The 21,981-nt window shown below is 39.5% G+C and overlaps 2 protein-coding genes across 9 annotated transcripts; both read left to right on the top strand.

Moving 5' to 3' along the window:
- The first annotated feature begins 1,483 nt into the window (after window positions 1-1,483).
- Window positions 1,484-15,441, top strand: LOC141605713 (putative acyl-[acyl-carrier-protein]--UDP-N-acetylglucosamine O-acyltransferase, mitochondrial). Of its 8 annotated transcripts, none has more exons than XR_012526441.1 (12): window positions 1,487-1,658; window positions 1,787-1,881; window positions 1,975-2,099; window positions 2,183-2,291; window positions 3,763-3,855; window positions 3,972-4,088; window positions 4,196-4,279; window positions 4,388-4,492; window positions 5,112-5,198; window positions 5,273-5,412; window positions 8,748-8,792; window positions 9,376-9,563. XR_012526441.1 is itself a non-coding variant. In XM_074424588.1 (11 exons), the coding sequence occupies exons 1-10, from the start codon at window positions 1,580-1,582 to the stop codon at window positions 5,390-5,392; spliced, it is 1,014 nt and encodes a 337-aa protein (XP_074280689.1). In that variant the 5' UTR covers window positions 1,486-1,579; the 3' UTR covers window positions 5,393-5,412; window positions 14,338-15,441. The 8 variants fall into 8 exon arrangements, 2 of the variants coding, with proteins under 2 accessions (XP_074280689.1, XP_074280690.1); XR_012526442.1 differs by having other exon boundaries at window positions 9,322-9,563; XR_012526439.1 differs by having other exon boundaries at window positions 8,748-8,834.
- Window positions 13,831-18,642, top strand: LOC141607860 (uncharacterized). Its single transcript, XM_074427208.1, has 6 exons — window positions 13,831-13,853; window positions 14,338-14,441; window positions 15,590-15,662; window positions 16,337-16,990; window positions 17,580-17,938; window positions 18,197-18,642. The coding sequence occupies exons 1-6, from the start codon at window positions 13,831-13,833 to the stop codon at window positions 18,640-18,642; spliced, it is 1,659 nt and encodes a 552-aa protein (XP_074283309.1).
- The last annotated feature ends 3,339 nt before the right edge of the window (window positions 18,643-21,981 follow it).

Below are 21,981 nucleotides of genomic sequence, written 5' to 3'. Positions count from 1 at the left end.
ATAAAGATTTGGAAATGAGGGGGGTTAGATACTGGATTTCAAATGAATTTATTTTAGCCTTACTTGGATTTTGTAGGGATTTGGAAATCTAAATCTAATAGGTTTGCCAAACATGCAAATTGGTCCAAATCTGAATTTGAGAATATAATCTTTGTTCCCAAACACACCATAACTGAATTTATAAGACTTACAAATTACGACCACAATTGCAAATAAAAAAGGATTTAAAACGTGATTATAGAACATTCTTAAATCCCGATTTGTAAACATCGTCGACGTTTTAGTAACTATCGTCGACTTTTCATTGCAAAAGACGACAACGCCCTTCACCGCATCTCACCAACCCCATTTCCTCTCTAATTGAAAAACCCCAAAAAACTCAACACCCAAGCCTTCCTCAACCTCCATCCCACGCCGCCGCCACCACTGTCACGCCACTGCTACCACAGCTACACCGACACCACAACGCCACTAACCGCCGTCCAAAACCAAAGGGTTAATCACTTTTCTTTTGTTTAAATTAGTTTAGTAATTAGTTTTATTGTAAAATTAATTTGTATAACTTTAATAGCCCGACTTTAATAGTTGTTTGTTGTTAGATTAATTGATGTATTTCGTTTTCGATTGGGTTTGTCGAAGGATTGTTGGGTTGGCTGGCCATGGAGCAACGTTGGAACTCAACGTGGATGCCATGGTGAAACGTTGAATATCAACGTGGCTGCCACGGGCTAACGTCGGAATTCAACGTGTAACCATGGTGCAACGTTGAGTTTCAACGTTTGTGCCATGGTGAACGTTTTTTTTTTAAATGTTAGATGTTGTCGTTAGGTCCATGGAGTTACGTTGGGATTGAGTCTAGTCAATGTGCGTTAATTTCTAACATTTTTTATTGGTTTAATGCAAATGGGAGTTCGAAATGCAGTTGGTTTTTAGTAGAATTTGAGAGAAAATTGTTTAGAGAAAGAAATGCGTGTAAATGTGCAAAGGGTATTATCGTCTTTTGGAATGAAAACGTCGGCGATAGTTACTAAAACGTCGACGATGAATATCAGTCCTCTTTTAAATAGATGAAGTGAACGATAGTAGGGTGGGACTAGAGAGATTGAATGGTGAATTTTGTAAGCATTAGGGTCATAATAAACAAAAAAATACTTAGGTGTACCCGGTGTATGACATTATCACGCACTTAAACCAATAAGGAAGGTCGAACCCGAACCCAAACCCGATACGGTTTCGAATTAACATTTAATCTTAACATGTGAATTAGACTAAAGTCGTCGAATTAACATTTAAGTTAAGAGTCGAACCTGAACTCGAACCCAAACCCAAACCCGATACGGTTTTCGAAAAATCATATCGTATACACGAAATTCATGTATCTTATCGTATCCGTATATTGTATGGTAAATTTTTGCTCAGCCTACCTTTACCGTATAAACCGAACCATCCAAGTTCGAACCCACTGGAGCCGTTGAAGGCGTTGGACATAGGACTTGGGACTTGGAAGTATCGTAGAAAACTCAGCCGGTGCATTTGTGTTTCGAAAGTCTGATTGATACTCGTACAGTCGTACTTGACAATGAACTTGCTCGTAAAAGCGCGCAACGCCAAGCAACTTTCCCAACTCTCTTCTTTGTCCTCCTTCAGACTTCACTCTCGTATCCCTCTCTAAATTCACCCCCAAATTATTATTATTATTATTATTATTATTATTATTATTATTATTATTATTATTATTATTAATAATTATGATTGATTTTAGAATATGATTGTATGTACTATGTAGGTGTAACAGCTGATGATGATGAAGAAGAAGAAGCTTGGACTTCAAATCTCATTCATCCAACTGCCATTGTACACCCAAATGCAACACTTGGTCATGTGGGTTTCTCTAATTTAACTTCGCCTTATTTAATTTCATAATATGTACTTATCTTTTATTGAAAATGGGATTTTTGTGTTTTTATTTGTTAGGGTGTGTCAATTGGCCCATTTTGTACTGTTGGATCATCAGCTAAATTGGGAAATGCTTGTAAATTGTATTCTGGAACTCACATTTTTGGGAATACCCAATTGGGTGATCACTGCACGCTTATGACGTTAGTTTTTTTCGTCCCGTTTTATAAATTTGTAATTTGATTGGGAGGTTATTGGTTTTCAATTTTATTTGGTGGTGGGTCAGTGGTGCTGTTGTTGGTGATGAGCTGCCAGGCAAGACTGTTATCGGATCCAACAATGTGATCGGCCATCATGCTGTTGTGGGTGTCAAGTGCCAGGACTTGAAATATAAGGTCGCTTTTTTAATTCTTTCTTCATTCATACACAGATGCTATAATTGTTGATACTTTTGAGTACAATATGACGTTAAGCAGATGATTTCTAGAACGTGTTTAAAATTGTTGCTTGGGAGTTTAAAAACATTATATAGGGATTATGAACGTAGTTTTGAACTATGTGGTTGGGCATGAGTTTTGTAACAGTGGTGCTATATGACCGAAACGAGCATTGGGGTAGCTGTATGGCAAAGCAATATTCAATGAAAGTCCAGTGGGCTTCCCATGATACCATAATTATATTTGGCTTTTGCAATTTGTGTATATTGACATAGTTGTTTCTTGTTTTAAAATGGAAGGATTGTGCTTTTATCCTAGTGCCTGAAATTCACATTAAAAACGTCAAGCTATATAAGTTTTATATGTAGATGTTTACTTCATATGTTGTGCTAAGTTAAAGAAGCTCTTGTATATTATGCAAGGTGCTATTGATTCCGTCCATTCTTCTAGTTTAAAAAAAAAAAAAAAAAAAAAAAGGACTCGAGGAAGTCATTCTTGGATATTGGAAGTTTTTTAAGGCATTTTTTTGGTCCTTGAATCTTGAACTGGCATAAAAACGTTCTTATACTTCATAGCACCAATATTTATGCATAATATCTTTATTCATTTACTCCTATTGATGAGGTACGCCAAGATAATACCATTCTTATTAGTAATAAAAATTAAGGATGACAAAGTAAACTTCTTTAGTTTCTTATTTCACAATTTTATTTTTTTAAAAACTAAAGTATCTTCATGGCTTCATGTGACTTACTTGAACACGGGTTGCCATCTTCGGTTGCTACTTAACAGGTGTCTGGTATCACGCTCTTATCAGATAGTAATTCATTCCTTGATCAGGTTCTTAATACTTTTGGTTGGCCCCATTAGAATGGAATGGAATGTATTTGAGCCATTCCATTATTTGGTTGGTGTGACTTAGAATGGAGTTCGATACCTAAAGGATTCTAACTCCACCCCAAACCCTTGGTGTCCCATAACCCTCCCTAAGCAAGTATGGATTTAGAACCTCATACCCCTAATACTATCAAACTCCATTCCATTCCATTCCATTCCATTCTGTATTGTTGAACCAAACGACTCTTAATAGTAACAGCCAACTGGCAAGGGGAAAGAAAGAGAGAATTTCTAGCTATGATGCTTTGTACAGCTTTTAGATCATTAGTTTGCGTGGAGTTATGTAACTGTCTGTTTCTCTCTATGTCTCTATCAAGCCGATTGCTCTCTCTTGACTGTCACTACATATAGAACAGTGTAATGTAGTAAGAAAAGCTAGAGATGTGTGTAGATGGGGCATGTCGACATCGTAATGAAATTGTTTGTTATTATCTTTGTTTCGCTAAATGTCTTGGTTTTTGCCGTTTTTAAATTACGTTGAAGATAGCATTAGTTAGAAGAGTTGCTTACTTGTCCTTTCTCTTGATTGCAGACTGGGGATGAATGTTTCCTCTATGTTGGGGACAACAATGACATAAGAGAATATAGCTCAATCCATAGATCGTCTAAACCAGATGATAAGACGGTGTGAAGTTTGGCTTTAGTTCAAATCGAAACACCTGATGCTATGTTGTTTAGGCTAATTTCCGCGTTGTTCTTCTTGGCAACTTGCTTGTCTTCACCACTTCCACCCTTCTGCAGGTCATTGGTGACGAGAATCTTATCATGGGTTCATGCCATATTGCTCATGACTGTAAAATTGGAAGTAAAAATATTTTAGCAAATAATACCTTGTTGGCTGGTCATGTAGTAGTGAAAGTGAGTGTGGTCTCTCAAGTAAATCATTTCGGTTGTTGTTCATGTTCATTTCTTTCAGTGCTTTCAACTAACATTCTCATTTTCGTTCATCAAAAAATTGGAAATAGGACTATGTTCACACGGCTGGTGCTGTGGTTGTTCATCAGCACTGCCACCTTGGCTCATTTTGTTTCATTGGTGGTGGGTCGGTGGTATGTGTACTACTTCTATCATGTGCCTGAAGTTTGCTGATATTATATGATCTCTTGTAACCTTCAGAGGATGATTGAATAAATTGTTGTTACTTTCAACTGTTCAAGGTTTCTCAAGATGTACCAATGTTCATGATGGTTTCCGGTGAAAGAACTGAGATTCGAGGTTTGAACTTAGTAGGCCTTAGGCGTTGTGGGTTCTCAGTTACAGAGGTGAACTTCTTTTTTAAGCTATTTGGTGTTATTAAAAGCTCAGTATTCAAGTGATACAGAAAGAGGTTTTGATATCTGATGTCTGTATGTTTAAAGTTGAAATAACAATAGCAGCGAAAATTCACACTCCAATTCTTTAGAAGTGTTTTTTCTCATTTGAAAGTGAAGGTAGACTTTTCCTCGATTGTAACATTAGCTTGTCCTAGATGGTGTGTCATCATATTCAGACTATTATTCTGTGACTTTCTAGAAGTTATTAGTTATTTCCAATAGAACCAAAGATTCATTATTCTTTGTTTGGCCATGAATTATTGATGGAATTGTGAAGTAGTAGTCATTCGATGCAATTTTGATGCAATTCATTTTGGGTAATCTGAAAACAGACTCTCTGTTCGAACACAGGGGTATTGGTGCGTACACTTAACACACACACACACACACACACACACTCTTTTTCCTTTTACCCTGCAATTTGCAGAAGTCCTTGAGACATTGGGGTAACAATGTTGTTTTAGCTTCTATTCAATCTGTGGTGATATTTAATTTAGTTGTCACAAGTTTTATTTACATTTTCAGTACTTGTTAGATATTTATTATCCAAATCTTTGCAAGGACTTAGATTAAGAGCTTGAGAGCGGCTTACCGCAAGATTTTCATGCCTCCTAATGGTGAATCTGGGAGTTTTGATGATCGTCTTACGGAAGTGGTATTATTTCTGAACTTTTTTTTTCAATTAATCAATTCAGTTTTAATTTCCATTAACCTGTAACATTATCTCAGGAGCAGCATGAAGAATTGGGCCAAGTTGAGGTCATAAGCTCTTTGGTCAAGTCTATTCGTGACTCCTTCAAAGAACAGCGTCGTGGTATATGCAAGTTCAGGCACTTAGATCCCTCTTGAAGATCTTAATTGTTTGTTTGGTAAGTGTTACGTCAAGCTCTAGTGTCCTCTTGAAGATCTTAATTGTTTGTTTGGTAAGTGTTACGTCAAGCTCTAGTGTCTTTCTTGAGTGTTTGATAGAAATGGGTGGTTTCTACTCCATGCTAGTATGTTACTAGTTCCACGTAGACAAGATGAAATTCGTGGCCAGTAATTATCTACCATTCTAGTTTGATACTAGTTCCTAGTTTTCCTTCCTTTTCCAGTCGAGACCTTTCCATTAGGGCTTGTTTGGTACAATCTTAGGAGGGAAAGGAAGAGGATAGGTGCGAGAGGAAGGGCAATGGAGCAAGGATGTTTACCTTCCAAATATTTTCTATGTTGATATATATATATATATTTTTTTTTTTGCATGTACGAGTAAACTCTTTTCCCCCTCCTTTATTTTCCTCCAACCCAACTTACTATATAAATGAGGGATTTTGTTTCCTTTTGACTTTGGTATTCAGTTTTGACATGTTTTCTCACCCTATACAGTAGTCAAAGCTTTTATAAAAGAATGTGAAAATAATTGTGTTTTAATATCAAACATGACATTTGACATCATACTTTTACATGTATTTGGAGAGGATGATGGTCAAAGTTGATAATCAAATTTGAAAAGGTCAATATAAATGGGATGAAGCTTGTAGGATCTTAGAAACACCCTCTTAAAGAAAACAAATACTGAGGATGAGATTAGTTGTTCCCTTAATGAGAGTCTAAGTTACATCCGGAATTCACGAAATATCTATTCACGTTCTCCATACTGAAGTGGTGCTTGTTGGAGTAAGAGTCACCAGTCCTACGGGACAATGATAGTTGAGCTTCAGAGTTCTGTGCTGGATAACATTTCGATGGTCATATGTGAAAACAGTTTTATTCACTAGCATGTTTTCATAGTGCACAAACATACTAGGTTAGTCTTTCATATCATGAGTTGCTGGTCGTATCATGCACTTTCAGATGATGATGAATGATCATTATGCTAAAGATAAGACAATGTTCAAATTTGATCGCAAGTTGTGTAGGGGCTTTTGAATCGAATTAGTAGCATTTTATATTCTAAATATGTGGCAGGTACCAGCCAGCATTGGGTAGTTTTTTTTTTTTTTTTTTTTTTTTTTTTTTTTGACAGCCGTGAAGAAAGAGTTTTACATTATAGTGGTACGGCTCACTAAACCATACCTATAGACTACAACATAGAACACTAGAGTACTACTAATCACATAAACTAAAATAAGGTAAAAATTGCATCGGTTAAGAACATAGTGCTGATGGCGTAAGACGGAAGTCTGAACACGCTCTTCAAAATCCAAATCTACCCCAATCGCTAATGGATGAGCAACGCCGACCCAAGGAAAATACCCATCTTTGTTTGTCTTGATTGATGTAGCGTCTGAGAAATACCTGCAACAAAACCCAAGAAAGGGTCTCGGAGATTCAGAATCTCCTTGGCTGTGAAAATCTTCCTTAGAAAGCCAACGTGCCTCCACAAACTCATTGTTACTCGTCTTTAATGATACAACTTCGGAGAAATACCTGCAACAAGACCTAAGAGAGCGTCTCGGAGATTCATCTCCTTGGTTGTTATACACCTTATCTGGAAACCAACGAGCCTCTTGACCCAACGAGAGAGAACAAAGTGCACTTACGCCCCAAGGACGTAGAAAGAAAAAGCAGAAAACAGACCACAAAAATCTGTCTCCAGAGGAGAGCAAACTCCTACACTTTAGGACACAACCCCCGCTGACCAGAACCTCGTAACCAAGAGGAGCGAGTAAAAAGGTAGAAAACAAAGGGGGAAACCATATAAACATCCCCTAAAGTACCATTCATCCTAATTACCCTGGGGGTAAGGGGACAGGACACCCCAAACCAACAACCAAAGCTTATTATTTGAATTAACAAAAAACAGAAAAAGACAGAAATACATATTAATCAATGGTGAAACCACCGCATCCGACCCACCAACGACACTACCCAAGAACCCGACACCACCCTACCCAGCACCTCTCCAACAGACGAGACAAACACCCCAGCCAAGACGTCGCGCCAATCCAAGAAACAAACGGCCCCAACCTGCCTTCACGAGACACACGACAGACCCCAAGACCTAAGACATAAACCGAGACTCCAAATTCCAACAAAAAACCCCAGGACCATCGGCTTACAAGCAAACACACCAACCAAGAGATCGACTCAGACCGACACTAGAAGACCAGTAAGTGGAACCGATCGGTGGGGGAAGGGGCAAGGGGCAAGGGGAAGGGGAAACACCAAATCGTCCCAAAAACTAGCACCACAAACAAAACTACAACAAGATGAGTATATACTCATCGACCAAAACAGAATACACACCGACAAGGGGAACATACCAGGGATGAGGAAATGGGAGAGGGAGAGGGGAACACCTCTGGGCAAGCAAGACTTCGATGACAGGACAGGGGAATGGAGGAACGGACCGACCTCGGAGCACCGACACAACAACCAACATCACGGCCAGCCGGACGATCGCGGCAGAGACGAGCGCCGTCAAGGAGGAGGGCGCGATCAAGGCTTATAGGGCAGAAACAGAAACGGGAGAGGTGCAATCGCCGGAGATAGGTTCAAAGTTGAACCCATCTCCGGCGAAAGGGTAGGAGGAGCAGAGGGGAAGTGTGATGTGAGGGGAGGCGGCGGAACAATGAAAAAATTAGGGTTAGTTTTGTGTTTTTAGAGAGAGGGGAGAGTAAAGTTTTTAGAGAGAGATTAGATTCTTGTTTTGAACGAACTGTTAGCATTGGGTAGTTATAGTCATGACATGGGTTCAAAACCTGTCAGCATCAAAATTGTCCTTGTGGTTTCTTTTAGTTTACACTTACGTAGTCCGGAGTGCTTGAGGGCTATTGTGTCGGTTGGTCTGGCTGAGGTGTTATACATAGATGGTGCGTCATATATCAGCTTCCTGGCATGCTTTCGTATCCTGCACCCATTTCCATGTTTAGTCATCACTTAACCTGGCTACATGGGAGATTGGATGATGTCTGTACATTCATTAATGATTTGATATGTTAATTCATCTCATCTAGTTGTATCTTCTATTTTCGGGAAATCAAAGAATGGTTAGGTGATTAATGTGAGTTGACAGCAACGTCTGCTCACTCAAGCTTGCTTGCCTGAAAGAACTTGATTGATTATACTGACATGTTATATTCTAAATTTCGAATACATGGCTTAGGGCTATAGTGGAGTTAGTATGAGTGAGAGCTTCTCCAATGTATGCTTTATATTATCGAAATTATGAATTGGTATCGGTGATATGCTGACACTAGCTGCCTTCCTTGGAACTGTTCAGGTCTCAATCACAAGAGATAAGGGGCTAGCAACGAAAAATTCAAAGGTATACCTGGTATACTATATCATCAGAAATTGTACCAATAAGGTAAATTGGAATTAACAGCGATTCCTGTTAATTACAAAGTAGAAATAAGTTTCCCTGCCTCATGTTATTTACGAAATACTGACATCACTCTTATCTCTTAAAACTTAAAGAGAGAAAGCTCTCTAGAATCCCCAACTAAACTCAACCAACCGCTCATCGCCTTGTACCACCAAAGCCACCTCACTCCCATTTTTCCTCCCTATATCTCACAGCCCATTCGCCACAGATGTGGCTGAGCTTTGGCCAATCTTCGGCGGCCTCATTTACCCCTTGATTGACCCAATTACAGATCCAACCCACTTGTTCGGTTTGAATGACCGTCTCCGTTCCCAACGCCTTCTCTAACTGGACTTCAACTACGTCGTTTTCCTTCTACCCCCTTTCTTATTAACATTATTAATTGTTTTGATGTCTTTTTGTAGACTTTTCTGGTATTTATAAATTGTCTACATTAGCTAACCAAAAATTGTGTTCAATCTGTTTACAGTTTCGGCAATGCGTTTAACCATTGTAGCTGACACAAGATGTGTATACTTTGTAGGGTCATTCACGCTTCATGCAGCTAAATGGGTACCGTCTTTGGGGCTGTCGGTTGGGATCATTTAACCGTTGTAGCCTATAGGTGACTGAAGAGTGACATACTAGGCTGCGCCTGGGATGGCTTAGGCAATTGGTGATGTAGTGGTGTTATATTTGGTTTGGAATAATGGATAATATCTATTGATTTTTTTTTTTTTTTTTTTTTTTTTTTTTTTTTTTTTTTTTTTTTTAGCATAGCTTCCAAAAGAGCTCCCTGAGCAAGATTATGAGCTACCCTATTCACTCCCCTAGGACGGAAACTAAGAGAGCAACAGTGAAACTGAGACGCAATAGACTTAATATCATGGATAATGCAATTGATAGAAGCAATCACCTTCTCCGCTCTAGCAAACTGCATAACTAAGACAAGACAATCTGTAACAAGTCTAACATGAAGGTACCCTTCGTTCAAGGCCCATTTGAGCGCCATGATAGCTGCATGTCCTTGAGCATGCATGCAGGAGGGCAGAAGAGGCAAGCGAGCGAGCATGGGCAGTATTCGTTAAGGTCCCATTACCATCCAACAAGCATCACCTTATGCCAGCACTTCTATCAGTCCTCTAAGCAGCATTACACTTCACAGTGCAAGTATTTCCGCACCCAGGTCCACCAACAATCCAAAAGGGGAAGGAGTTTCTAATCCTCTTAGCTAATCCAAAATCAGGAGAGGAGTTCAACAAAGACGCACGAGGGAGGCTAGCATCCTTACTTCACACCACCTCATTCATACAATGAATATCACCAAGAATAGAATTGAGAGCACTCGTAGGCCAAGGCGACGGTTTTTAAAGACCATATCGTTCCTGTAACACCAAATTGTCAAAAGGGTAGCGATAAGGGGAAAAAGGAGAGTGTTAGGATCTGGGCCAATTAGGATATAAGAAACCCAGTTTATGACCCAAACCCTAACATCAATGTCCAACCCCCCAGTGATTCTAAGTCCTAAAGGACAGCCAAACCATAGAGCCTTTGCAAAGCTACAATCTCTGAAGAGGTGACAAATAGGTTCCACACAAGTAGACGAGCCATCACAAAGAGTACAGGAGGAGCGCCAATTCATTTTTCGTTTGAGGGATTCAGAGCCCACTGGAAGGGCATTAGCCATAAATTTCCATAAAAACACCTTTAGTTTGTTAGAGATAGGCAACTTCCATAGCTTTGATTTGCAAAAAGTCACAATTGCTGTAGACATTCTAGAGCGATCAGCAGTCGAGGTAGGCCCGTTAGATAAGGCCATAACAGCAACATAGTATCCCGACTTGACAGTGAAAACACCATGTTTAGAGAATTTCCAATAGAAAGAGTCATATGTGGGTTGACACATGATATAAGTTGCGAGAATTTTCTTTGTAACTCCCTCAGCCCAATCGAAGCCAAGAGATGAGATCGAAGCCAAGAGATGAGAGATCCTATCTCCTATGACTATCATGAAGGTCACTAACCCGTAGCGTGGAATTAATAGGAGCATCGATGAAATCCCCACAAAGATAATGAAGACTATAACCCTCTATCCATTTGCTCTTCCAAGCATTAAGGCGAGAAGAAGATCCAATAGTCCAAGCAATATTGTTGTAGATAAGATCGGATCCCCAGACAAGGCTTTTTAGAGCCCATGACGACACCTGGGGAGCCTTCCAACGGGTCTGGAAAAAAATATCATCTTGAATACCAAGTTTGGGACCAATAACTTTACTAATAAGACTTCTCGGGTCACATAAGATTCTCCAAGCAGAGTTGGCAAGGAAGGCTTGGTTAATGCATCTAATATTTCAAAGACCAAGACCCCCTTCTCCCACAGGCCTACTAAGGAAGTCTTTACTACACCAATGAATAGACTTATTAGTTCTAGTTCCACTCCACCAAAAATGCACCATCAAAAACTGAAGTTTTGATGTTACACTTACCGGTATGCGAAATACCGATAGAGAGAAAATGGATAGTGAAGAAAGAACATAACGAATAAGAGTTAGTTTACCAGTCGCAGAGTGAAGAATATTATTCCTGGAGGATAGCCTTCGCTTAGTTTTTTCAACCAGAAATTTAAATAAATCCCTCTTAGAAGACCCAATACTCGTTGGTAAGCCTAGATAGTTACCAAGATCATGCTTAGGAGCAAATTTAAACTCAGTCAGGCACTTCTTGACCGTCATAAGTGAGCAGTTTGGACAGAAAAAAATAGAAGACTTATCTTTATTAAAGCATTGCCCAGAAGCAGCACAGTATTCATCGATTATGTTCATAAGAAAATCCATATGCCCATAGTCACCACGGATGAAGAAGAGCGAATCATCTGCAAACAATAAATGGGATGTTTCCGGTCCGTTCTTGCATATCTTAATACCCTTAATGAGGTTGCCATCTTGGGCATAGATAATCATTTGAGATAGTACTTTCGTACAAAGCGCGGAGATATAAGGGGATAATGAGTCACCTTGCCTAATCCCACAGCAAAGTTCAACTTTTTCCATAGGAGTACCATTAATGAGGATTTCATATGAGGTGCTTTAATCCACTATTTTCTTTAGATACTTTTTTTTTGGTATTCATGGTTTCAATACACATTTTTTTCAATGAATACACATTTTACCATCTCGTCCTCATTACCAATCCTCTTTCAAGAGTCCTCATCTCCTCGCCTCTCCCATCTAACACCCGCGTTGGCGCCGTCCTCTCCCTTGTGCCACCCCTCTTAACCGTGCAGACGTGCGACAACTCCGTTTCTTACGTTCAAATGGCGTAAAGCCTCAAAACTACTCCATATTACCGAGCATATATTGATTAAAAAAAAAATAACGTTGAACTAGCAGAAACGGGGATCCCTCACTTTCAATTGAATGCCTAATGCAGACCTGTTCAGAATATTCATAAATGATTAATGTTACGAGGCATATATCAATGTGAATGTTATAACGGATTTGTAAGGCTCTGTTTACAACAACAACATCAGAGCCTTAATCCCAAAATGATTTGGGGTTGACTGACATGAACCATTCTTTAGAACCGTTCATGGTGAACGCACACCTCAAAATACGAAAAAGGAAAAATGAAAAACAAAAGGAAGAGTGAAACATAATACAAAGTCAAGGTAAACATAATATATGTAAGGCTCTATTTAACAAGTCATTTCATGTAGCTTGTCGAGTATTTAATAAGTAACTTATCTTACTACTTAAGTAGTGTAGATCTCGTGCTACAACACGATATTTTTTAGATTTGATTTATAAAGAGGCAGTCTCAATAAAATTATTTGCATAATTTAACTGTACTTTTAATTTAATGTTATAAGGTACTAATATAATATTAGTAAGAGATAAAAAGAAATTTATTTTTGCCTTAAACTATTAATATTATTATACTTTTACTTTACTATTAAGAATAATTTATGACATTAATAATACATTTAAGTTAGATTTAAGTTAGATGTAATTAACACGCGTATTAGCTTTGTAAAGAATACCAATAAAAACAATATTCGTATATATGTATTTATGGTAGAAATTGAGAAGGTAAGCTGTTTGGAATCTATAAAATCTTATTAAAAGGCAAGACAAAAAATGCCACGTGAAAATGGGAAATGTCACATGGAAATGGGAAATGCCACATCGATATAGTTGTTTACAAATAGTCAATCTACGTACAACTCATGAATGCTTGATTACTTAAAGCTCCAATTAAATGACATAAGAAATTGAATCGACATCATGAATGATGGTCTCTTGAACTCCCACTATAGCTATAACATCTATACTATTTAATTAAAAGGCTTCCGTAATACATTTAATTTTATTTCATATCACTGTAACACATTTAATTTTATTCAACTTTTAAAAATTTTCCCCTACAAGGTTAAATTTTCCATAGGATGATATTCATTTCTACTCTTCATCTTCCCATGTTTACTATGAAAATTTAACATTCAACCCTCTACCTTCCTCTTAATGAATGTAAAAAAGGTTACAACTTTTTCATTTGCTGATTCTATACCTCTGCATTTACTACTCGCGCGACGATAAATATATTTACTACTGATGCGATGACACACACACACACACACACACACACACACACACACACACACACACACACACACACACACACACACACACACACACACACACACACACACACACACACACATATATATGGGGTCGGGATCCGGTGAGAACCACCAAGATAATGAGAACCATGAGAGCCACTCACATCCCTTAGATCTAATAATATTACGGAAGGTGAGATTAACTCAACCAAACTCCAAATCCTTCGACGTACACCCAAACAATCAGATTTCATTCATTTTCCATTTTTCCTTTATCTCTCATATTTCTTTATCTCTCTTCGACTATCAAAGCCTTCGACATAACTAACTCTGCCTTATACGTTCAATCGTCGAGACTAAAGCAACCATACCTGACGATCAATGGATCCTTATGCTTCGACGAGGTAAAATATAATAAATCTTTTTGTGAAATTAGGTTTTATATCTTTTTAGTTTTTTGATTCGTTGATTAAATTAGTTGAATTTAGGGTTTGATTATTTGTTTATAGTCATAAAAATGAATTATGTTTGATAAATTAAGGTTTCGTGAATTAAATTGTGGAAACTGGAAAATTAGGGATGGGGAAATTGATACATTACTAAATTGGTTAAAATCGTGAAATCAGTGACTGAATTTCGTGAATTACATAGTCTTTATTATCGTCAAAGCATTAGTTATGTGTATCTAATTCTGTTTAGGTGCATCAAAATTAGGGTTTCGTGAATTGAAATTGGGGCAATTGAGAAATTAGGGTATGGGGAGTTCAGAAATTACCCAAATTAGGAGAAATGTTGAAATTTGGGACTTAATTTCATGAAAAAAGAGTCTGTATAATTGTCAAATTAGGGTTGGTGTTTATTCTTCATTATTGTTCATTATTGTTACAGCAATGACAACTCTTCAAATCAAGTGACTGTTGAAGTCAATGCATCAGAAATATTTCCACTTGCAACCAATGTTTCTGAACTTGTGACTTCCGAACTTATTCAAGGTGCAATTCTCTTCATTTAAACTATTGATTCTTTTTATTTAATGGACGGAGATGTAGATTGTAGACTTAGTCTTTGTTATTATATTGTTAAAAAGTTGGTAGCACTCCCAGATAAGTAAGTTTGTGCAAAGGGGACTGTCAATTAACCTCACGACTGTCTATTAGGAAACGAGATTTTACATAGTTCATGCACGTACGAGGTTGTTTAATGCACATACAACGTTTTTCCATGCACGTACGAGGTTGTTGTACCACAAGCCCTGGATATAACAATGATAATAGTGACATATGGCCATATGGGTTATGGCGAACCAATTATTCGAGGTTCATGATGCGTGCATATTATATAGACTTTTACGGTCTCTTTTGGCACGCATTTCTATGTATTTGAGTGATATTATGTCACTTTATACCCCGAATAGGCTACTTTGTGCTTTTATTACTATTTTGCAGATTTGTAGCGGAAACCAACCTTTTAAGGCCTCGAGATAGCATCTCTGGAAGATGGACGGAAAAGAGGACAAAGGACTCATGCATGGGGAAGTGTGAAGACGAAAGTTAACCAAATTAAGCAAGTCAGAACTACTACGAAAGCTGAGAAGTGACTGAAGATCTCGATCGACCACATTTGGCTGTCGATCGAGAACACAGAGGAACACAAGCCCTCGATCGAGCTGCCCTGTGCTCGATCGAGCTGTCAAGCCCTCGATCGAGCTGTCCTATGCTCGATCGATCTGTCCTGTGCTCGATCGAGAGCCTTAACCTCTCGATCGAAAGGTTCTCCTTTACGTGGGCTATTAGAGCCCGTAGGTTAATAAAACTACTCGGGAGTTTTGGTTATAAAAACAAAAAGACGAGTTATTAGGTTAATAATCTTTTACCTATCATTCACTTTTCCATAGACATTTTTACTGCGTTTACTGTTCACTGCTTGGAATTTTGCGATCTAGGATTTGGTTGTTCTTTATGTCGGATTTGCTATTATAGTATAATTCTTTCCCTTAATCTCTTCTCTTGTTTTGTTTTATATTTATTCTTATTAGTACCATTATTAATTTCGGCCCTAATCTCGTTATTGCTTTTTACTATCATCATATCATGTTTTCCGTTAGCAATTCGTTATTAGCTGTGTTAGTTAATATAATTAGCATGCGTAGCTAATTTCTTTATATGCCGGGATGAGGGAAACCGTGTTAGAAGCATGATAGGACGACTACTAAGGTAGTTATGCAGTAGGAATCAGGTCTAAGCAATTTATTTGTAGATCGGTTAAATGAGTGCACGCAGGAGACCGTCTGTTTAGTTAACCCCGACCTGGATCGAAAGATTGGAAGGGTAGACTTGCTTAGTTCTGATAATTAACTCCTATGAGGGCGAAAGTCAAGTAGGATGACCTTAAGGCGACTTTAGACCGAAAGGTATAGTCGGGTTTGAGACCGAAAGGAGATAACCTAGCCCTTCCTACTAATAAACTTACCGACCTAGTTATTCCGATAGTGTGTAGAACACGGCGTACCGAAATCCTGGCATATCTCTCTTTATCTAATTGCTTATTTACATTTCCTCTCTATTTTCTCTTATATACCCTTATTTTCTCTTCCCCTTAAACTTTAGTAGTTAGAACATCAAATTCAAACCCCCAGTTGTGACCGACAGATTAGACTACAGTTAATAGAAAAACCTCCCTGTGGATTCGACCCGACTTCCCTAGCTATTTATAGTATAGGCTTGTTGGCATTTATTTTTGGTGTAGAACGACACGCATCAAATTTTGGCGCCGTTGCCGGGGAGGCAATTTTTATTATTATCTGTGTTGTTTATTTCTGTCTTGTCTTAAGGAATTAAATTTCCTTAAGGTTGTTCTTATTTATTTCCTTTTAGCTGTGTATGCGCAGGTCTCGTAGGGGTGAATTAGTTGAGGCTGATCCTGAACCCGAAAGGTCCTTTTTACGCAGAAAGATGGAGTTAGAAAGAGTTCGTCGGGAGGAAGTCTTGAGTACTTCTGACAGTTCGGTTATTGAGAAAACTTCTATTCTTGAGACTATTATTCCAGTCAGAATGCCTAATATCGCGAGTCATTCGGAGCCTACTGCTGACTATATTCCGAAAGGGTTCAAGTTGTCTACCGATGAGGACGGCAATACCTTTGACATTCGGCCGTCCTACATCAATTTGGTCGAACGGAATTTGTATCGGGGGGTCTCGGGCGAGGATCCTAGGAAGCATATGGAAAGATTTGCTGATTACTGTTCATCCATCCCTACATCCAAGGGAGTGACCCAAGACAAGATAAAGGAAGTTCTCTTTCCTTTCTCTCTGACCGATAATGCGAGGGAATGGTTGACGGATTTGGATGGAGACGCAGCAGGTATCACGGATTGGACTACTCTAGCTCTAGCCTTCTATAAGAAGTATTTTCCTCCGCAGAGGACCAATGCATTGAGGGCCCAGATTACCAATTTCAAACAGACGGGATCTGAAAATCTGTTTGAAGCATGGTGCCGCTTTAAGAAAGCTGTGAGATCGGTACCCCATCATGGATTCCAACAGTGGTTTTTGTGCAACCAATTTTATAATGGGTTGTATGATGATCATAGAGCCATTTTAGATGTTGCAGCTAATGGCAGATTCCAGCGCGAGGTTGATGATGATAAGGGCTGGAAGCTTATTGAGGAGATGGCTAATCACACTGCAGAATACGGGAATCCGCGGAGTGGTACACGGACGATAGCTAATGTCGAATGTGAGGATATGGATGCTAAGTTCGAAAGGCTTAATGCTAGGTTTGACCAATTGGAGATGCGAGTCTCCAAGGAGTCAACAAACGGTTCACATGCTAAAAAAAGACGATACGAATCTTTGTGAGAGATGCGGTGAGCTGGGGCACGTTGCTATTGACTGTTTTGCTGATAGGGAGCAAGTCTTTTCTTTCCAGCAGTACCGTCAAGGGTACAATTCGGGTTATGTCCATCCAAATCTGCGATGGTCGAGTCAAAATATCCTTAATCCTACTCCTCCACCGCAGCAACAAGCTTATGTGCCGCCGCATAAGCAAAATTATCAAAAGCCTCCCTGTGGATTCGACCCGACTTCCCTAGCTATTTATAGTATAGGCTTGTTGGCATTTATTTTTGACAGAGTTGCGACAGCCGTGTCAAATTATCAAAAGCCTCCGCAATTTCCAAATCCGCAGCAAGAAAGTTCTTCATCTGGAGGAATTTCAGAAGTGGGAGAGCTGAAATCCATGATTCAAGCTCTCGCTACACAAGTGAGTAGGTCGGACCAAGCAACCAATGCTACTATCAAATTGCTTGAGTCCCAAATAGCTCAAGTCGCCGCAAATCAATCCACGAGGCAACCCGGACAGCTGCCTTCTCAATCTGAAAAGAGGGAAGAAACGCTGAACATGATAACATTGAGAAGCGGATCGACTTATTTCGATCGATATTGCTGGACCGATGTTTCTGGCACGAATTCCAAAGCTACTGCTGCTGACAGTATGACAGCTCTCGATCGAGAGGTTTTTGTTCCTCGATCGAGAGGAAATGGAGAGATAGATCTAGATCGAGAGGCCGTTATAGCTCGATCGAGCACTGCTGTTGGTGAAGTCTCTCGATCGAGTAACAGTTGTGATCGATCGAGAGATTCTGATGATGAAAGTGGTCGATCGAGACCATTGAGCAAGCGTATGATTAATAACGCTTTGATTCGTGACACGCATAACGGAGCTCCTATTGAAGATGCTCCATATCCAGGGTGCCTGAAGAGGGTCAAGAAGACGGAGCCTGAGTTCGCGCGTTTCGGTGAACTTGTGCGAGGTTTGAACGTAAGTGTTCCGTTTATCGAGCTGCTAAAACAGGTACCTACATATTTAAAATTTATGCGAGAAGTATTAATGCGTAAAAGGACCATAGATGATGTTGAGACAGTAGCTCTGACAGAGGGGTGTTCTGCACACCTCCAAAATAGGACCCCACCTAAGCTTGCTGACCCTGGTAGTTTTTCGATACCGTGTCACATTGGACTTCAATTAATTGATAATGCGTTGTGTGATTTAGGAGCAAGTGTTAGCGTGTTACTCTTGTCTTTGGCCAAACGGTTAGGATTCACTAAATTCCATTGCACCAACATGACGGTCCAGATGGCTGATCGGACCTTGTCACGACCTTTAGGAGTGCTGCAAGATATTCTGTGCAAATAGGAAGATTTCTTATTCCTGTCGATTTTGTCGTGTTAGACATACCCGAAGATAATCACACCCCAATTATTTTGGGAAGACCATTCTTGCACACTGCGCAAGCGGTTATAGATGTCGGGTTGCGCACTCTTACGTTTAATGTCGGTGGTGAGGAATTGGTTTTTGCTAAACCCGCTACTGTGGGTTAATATCCGTATACTACCCCTTAAATTGCAGGACTATAACGTAAAATTTACATGCAATTTATAGTCATAAAGCGATAAAACAATAGAAACGATAAGTGTATAGAAATCAACCTCGGGTCCTTTTAATTGCGGCGTAAAGATCAGAAATCTAAGCAGATTCCCTCCTAATCGTTGCACCCAAGACTTGGTCCGAGATATGCCCTTGTGCTAGAACAGTGTTCTCCGATTGCCTTGCAATATAGGGAGAACTGTTGTGAGTTTTGTCGAGATGTGAGATCTCAGTTTCTACAGAGAAGAATGCTCTTTCGAAACCCTAATTTTCTCTCAAATGATGATTAGGTTTTACAGAAGGAGGAGGTCTCCTTTTGTTCTCCTATTCGGCCGAGAACCGTGACCCACACAGGGAAGTGGGCTTCCACTTCCTCTTGGTTTTAACTCGAGGTCCGGTTCGTTAATTACTAAAATGTATATGACGGGTTTGTATTATAAACTGTTATCGGTTATCGGAAATTAAGGCATCGGCTAATAATACGGGTTATTTGAATTATTAATATGTGTCCGACAAAACAAAAAGTATTGTATAATTATTTTAATATACATTTAATTAAATATAAATCACGTATATTTAATTTCACGAATTAATCTAGTTAATTCGCCTTAGCCCATGATATTTAATCCGTATTAAATATAATATCTCAACATCACGTATTTGACTAATTACTTAGTCAAATAACTCGGACTAACTGGTTAGTCAATTTTGGCATCTACATGACAGTATTTTCATACCGTCACATCTCTCGAACGTATCCTATAGGTGTGACTTTTAGGGACCAGTTGATCACCGCCATCTGTATGACAATAACGTCAAACTTATCTAGCAAGCCAACCGTTATTGATAAACGTGGATCAACGGATAATAATACCAAAGTATGCCCTTTGATCCTTTTAGAGGTTTATAAGTCCTTGCACTAATTGTTAAGGACACCAACCCCAACAAGCTCCCACTTGTCCGTACAAGTGTATGTGCAATGACGTTATCCGCACTAACCGGAGGACACAAGCTCCAACAAACTCCCACTTGTCCGAACAAGTGTAGGTGCGATAACCGATTCTCATATTCATTTAAAATCTCTCCCACTCAATGTAAAACAATTTGCAGATCTGGATCCACAAAGGTCGTATTTTACAATCGATCTGTATCTAGAGTGGTTTCCCCGACTAGAGAGTAACTTAACTGATAAAACGAATCCGTATCCGAGCATGGCCATGCATTTCGATTCTGACTCCTCGAGTGGCCCCGAGAAATATCGAGTACCGATAAAGGCTGAATATTTCCTTCAACTCGACTCCTTCCGATCTAAGCACACAGCATGAAATGACCGAAAAAAATCTACTTGGCCCCTGTTACGGATGACCGTGAGAAAGAAACCAAAGTCACCCAAAATCGGCCGTAGTCTCAAGAGACAGTCGATAGTCAAAGAATCGACTCTTAGGATCACCATGGAGGTCCTATCCACGACCGGGCAACGAATGTTATAAAACATTTAGGACTCCACGTCGATGTCACAATTGTGTCCTACGAAATATCCGTATAAATCGCCTCTCTGATTGGTCAGTCAACCTTTTGACTTATGGCTCGTTGAACCCACCATCAACCAACGTCACGAGAATAATTGCGAGTTATCGGCTCATGTGGGCAATTAAGGACTAACAAGATATGATGTTTGTTCAGTTCACTTTGTGGTGTTCAAAATTGTCGTACAATTCCACATGAAAAACAAAATATATATATAAAATATCAAAACGATGATGTCGTATAGAGTACAAAGGAGAATGAATCTGATCCATAAAAGAGTACTACAACTTAGGAACACGTTTTATTCCCATGGAATTTACGTGCCCTTCATGCTTATCTTGTCGTAATGCTTTAGTGAGAGGATCTGCTATGTTATCATCTGTAGCAATCTTTTCTATCACTACTATCTTTTGCTCCACGTAATCCCGGATTAGATGAGCTTTCCGTTGTACATGTCTAGACTTGTTGCTAGACTTAGGCTCCTTAGCTTGGAAGATGGCACCACTATTGTCGCAATAGATGGTGATCGGGTCATTCGAACTAGGCACTACAGATAGTCCATGTAAGAATTGACGCATCCATATCGCTTCCTTTGTTGCTTCAGACGCGGCATAGTACTCGGACTCGGTCGTAGAATCTGCTTATGTGATTTGTTTCGAACTCTTCCGGTGATCATAAGCGCCATTAAGAGTAAAAACGAATCCCGACCGAGATTTCGAGTCATCACGATCCGTTTGGAAGCTAGCATCTGCAGAATCGGTTTGCGCATAGCTTTTGAGAGCCTCCATAAGTCAATACCCAATCTTTAGTCCTCCGGAGGTACTTAAGAATGTTCTTGACAGCCAACCAATGTGGTTCACCTGGTTCTTCGTTGGAATCGACTTGTCATACTCAATGCATATGCCACGCCCGGACGTGTGCATATCATGGCATACATGATTGATCCTATAGCCGAAGCATAAGGAATCCGTGTCATGCGCTCTTTCTCTTCCGGTGTCTCGGTGCCCGAGACGGCTCGGATGTACCCCTGGAGACATAGGAAGGAACCCCTTCTTGGAGTTAGTCATACTGAATCTCTCTAGGACTTTGTCTATGTAAGACTCCTGACTGAGAGATAACATCCGTCGTGATCTATCTCGATAGATACGGATGCCTAGAATTCTCTGTGCCTCTCCCAGATCTTTCATCTGGAAATGGTTCTTCAACCATACTTTCACCGAAGTTAAGAGAGGTATGTCATTCCCAATCAGGAGTATGTCGTCAACATACAATATTAGGAAGACAATCTTGCTCCCACTCGACTTGATATATAGACATGGTTCCTCGACCGATCGAGTGAATCCATTGTCTTTTATCACTTGGTCGAAGCGATGATTCCAACTCCTTGATGCTTGCTTAAGTCCATAAATGGAACGCTTAAGCTTGCACACTTTCTTAGGATGTACTGGATCGATGAAACCTTCGGGTTGTACCATGTACAACTCTTCCTCCAAAAAACCGTTTAAGAAGGCGGTCTTCACGTCCATTTGCCAAATTTCATAGTCATGAAAAGCGGCAATCGCTAAGATAATCCGAATGGAA

This window comes from Silene latifolia, chromosome 10 (assembly GCF_048544455.1).
Source record: "Silene latifolia isolate original U9 population chromosome 10, ASM4854445v1, whole genome shotgun sequence".
Classification (NCBI taxonomy): domain Eukaryota; kingdom Viridiplantae; phylum Streptophyta; class Magnoliopsida; order Caryophyllales; family Caryophyllaceae; genus Silene; species Silene latifolia.
This window is presented reverse-complemented; position numbering and strand designations above follow the sequence as displayed.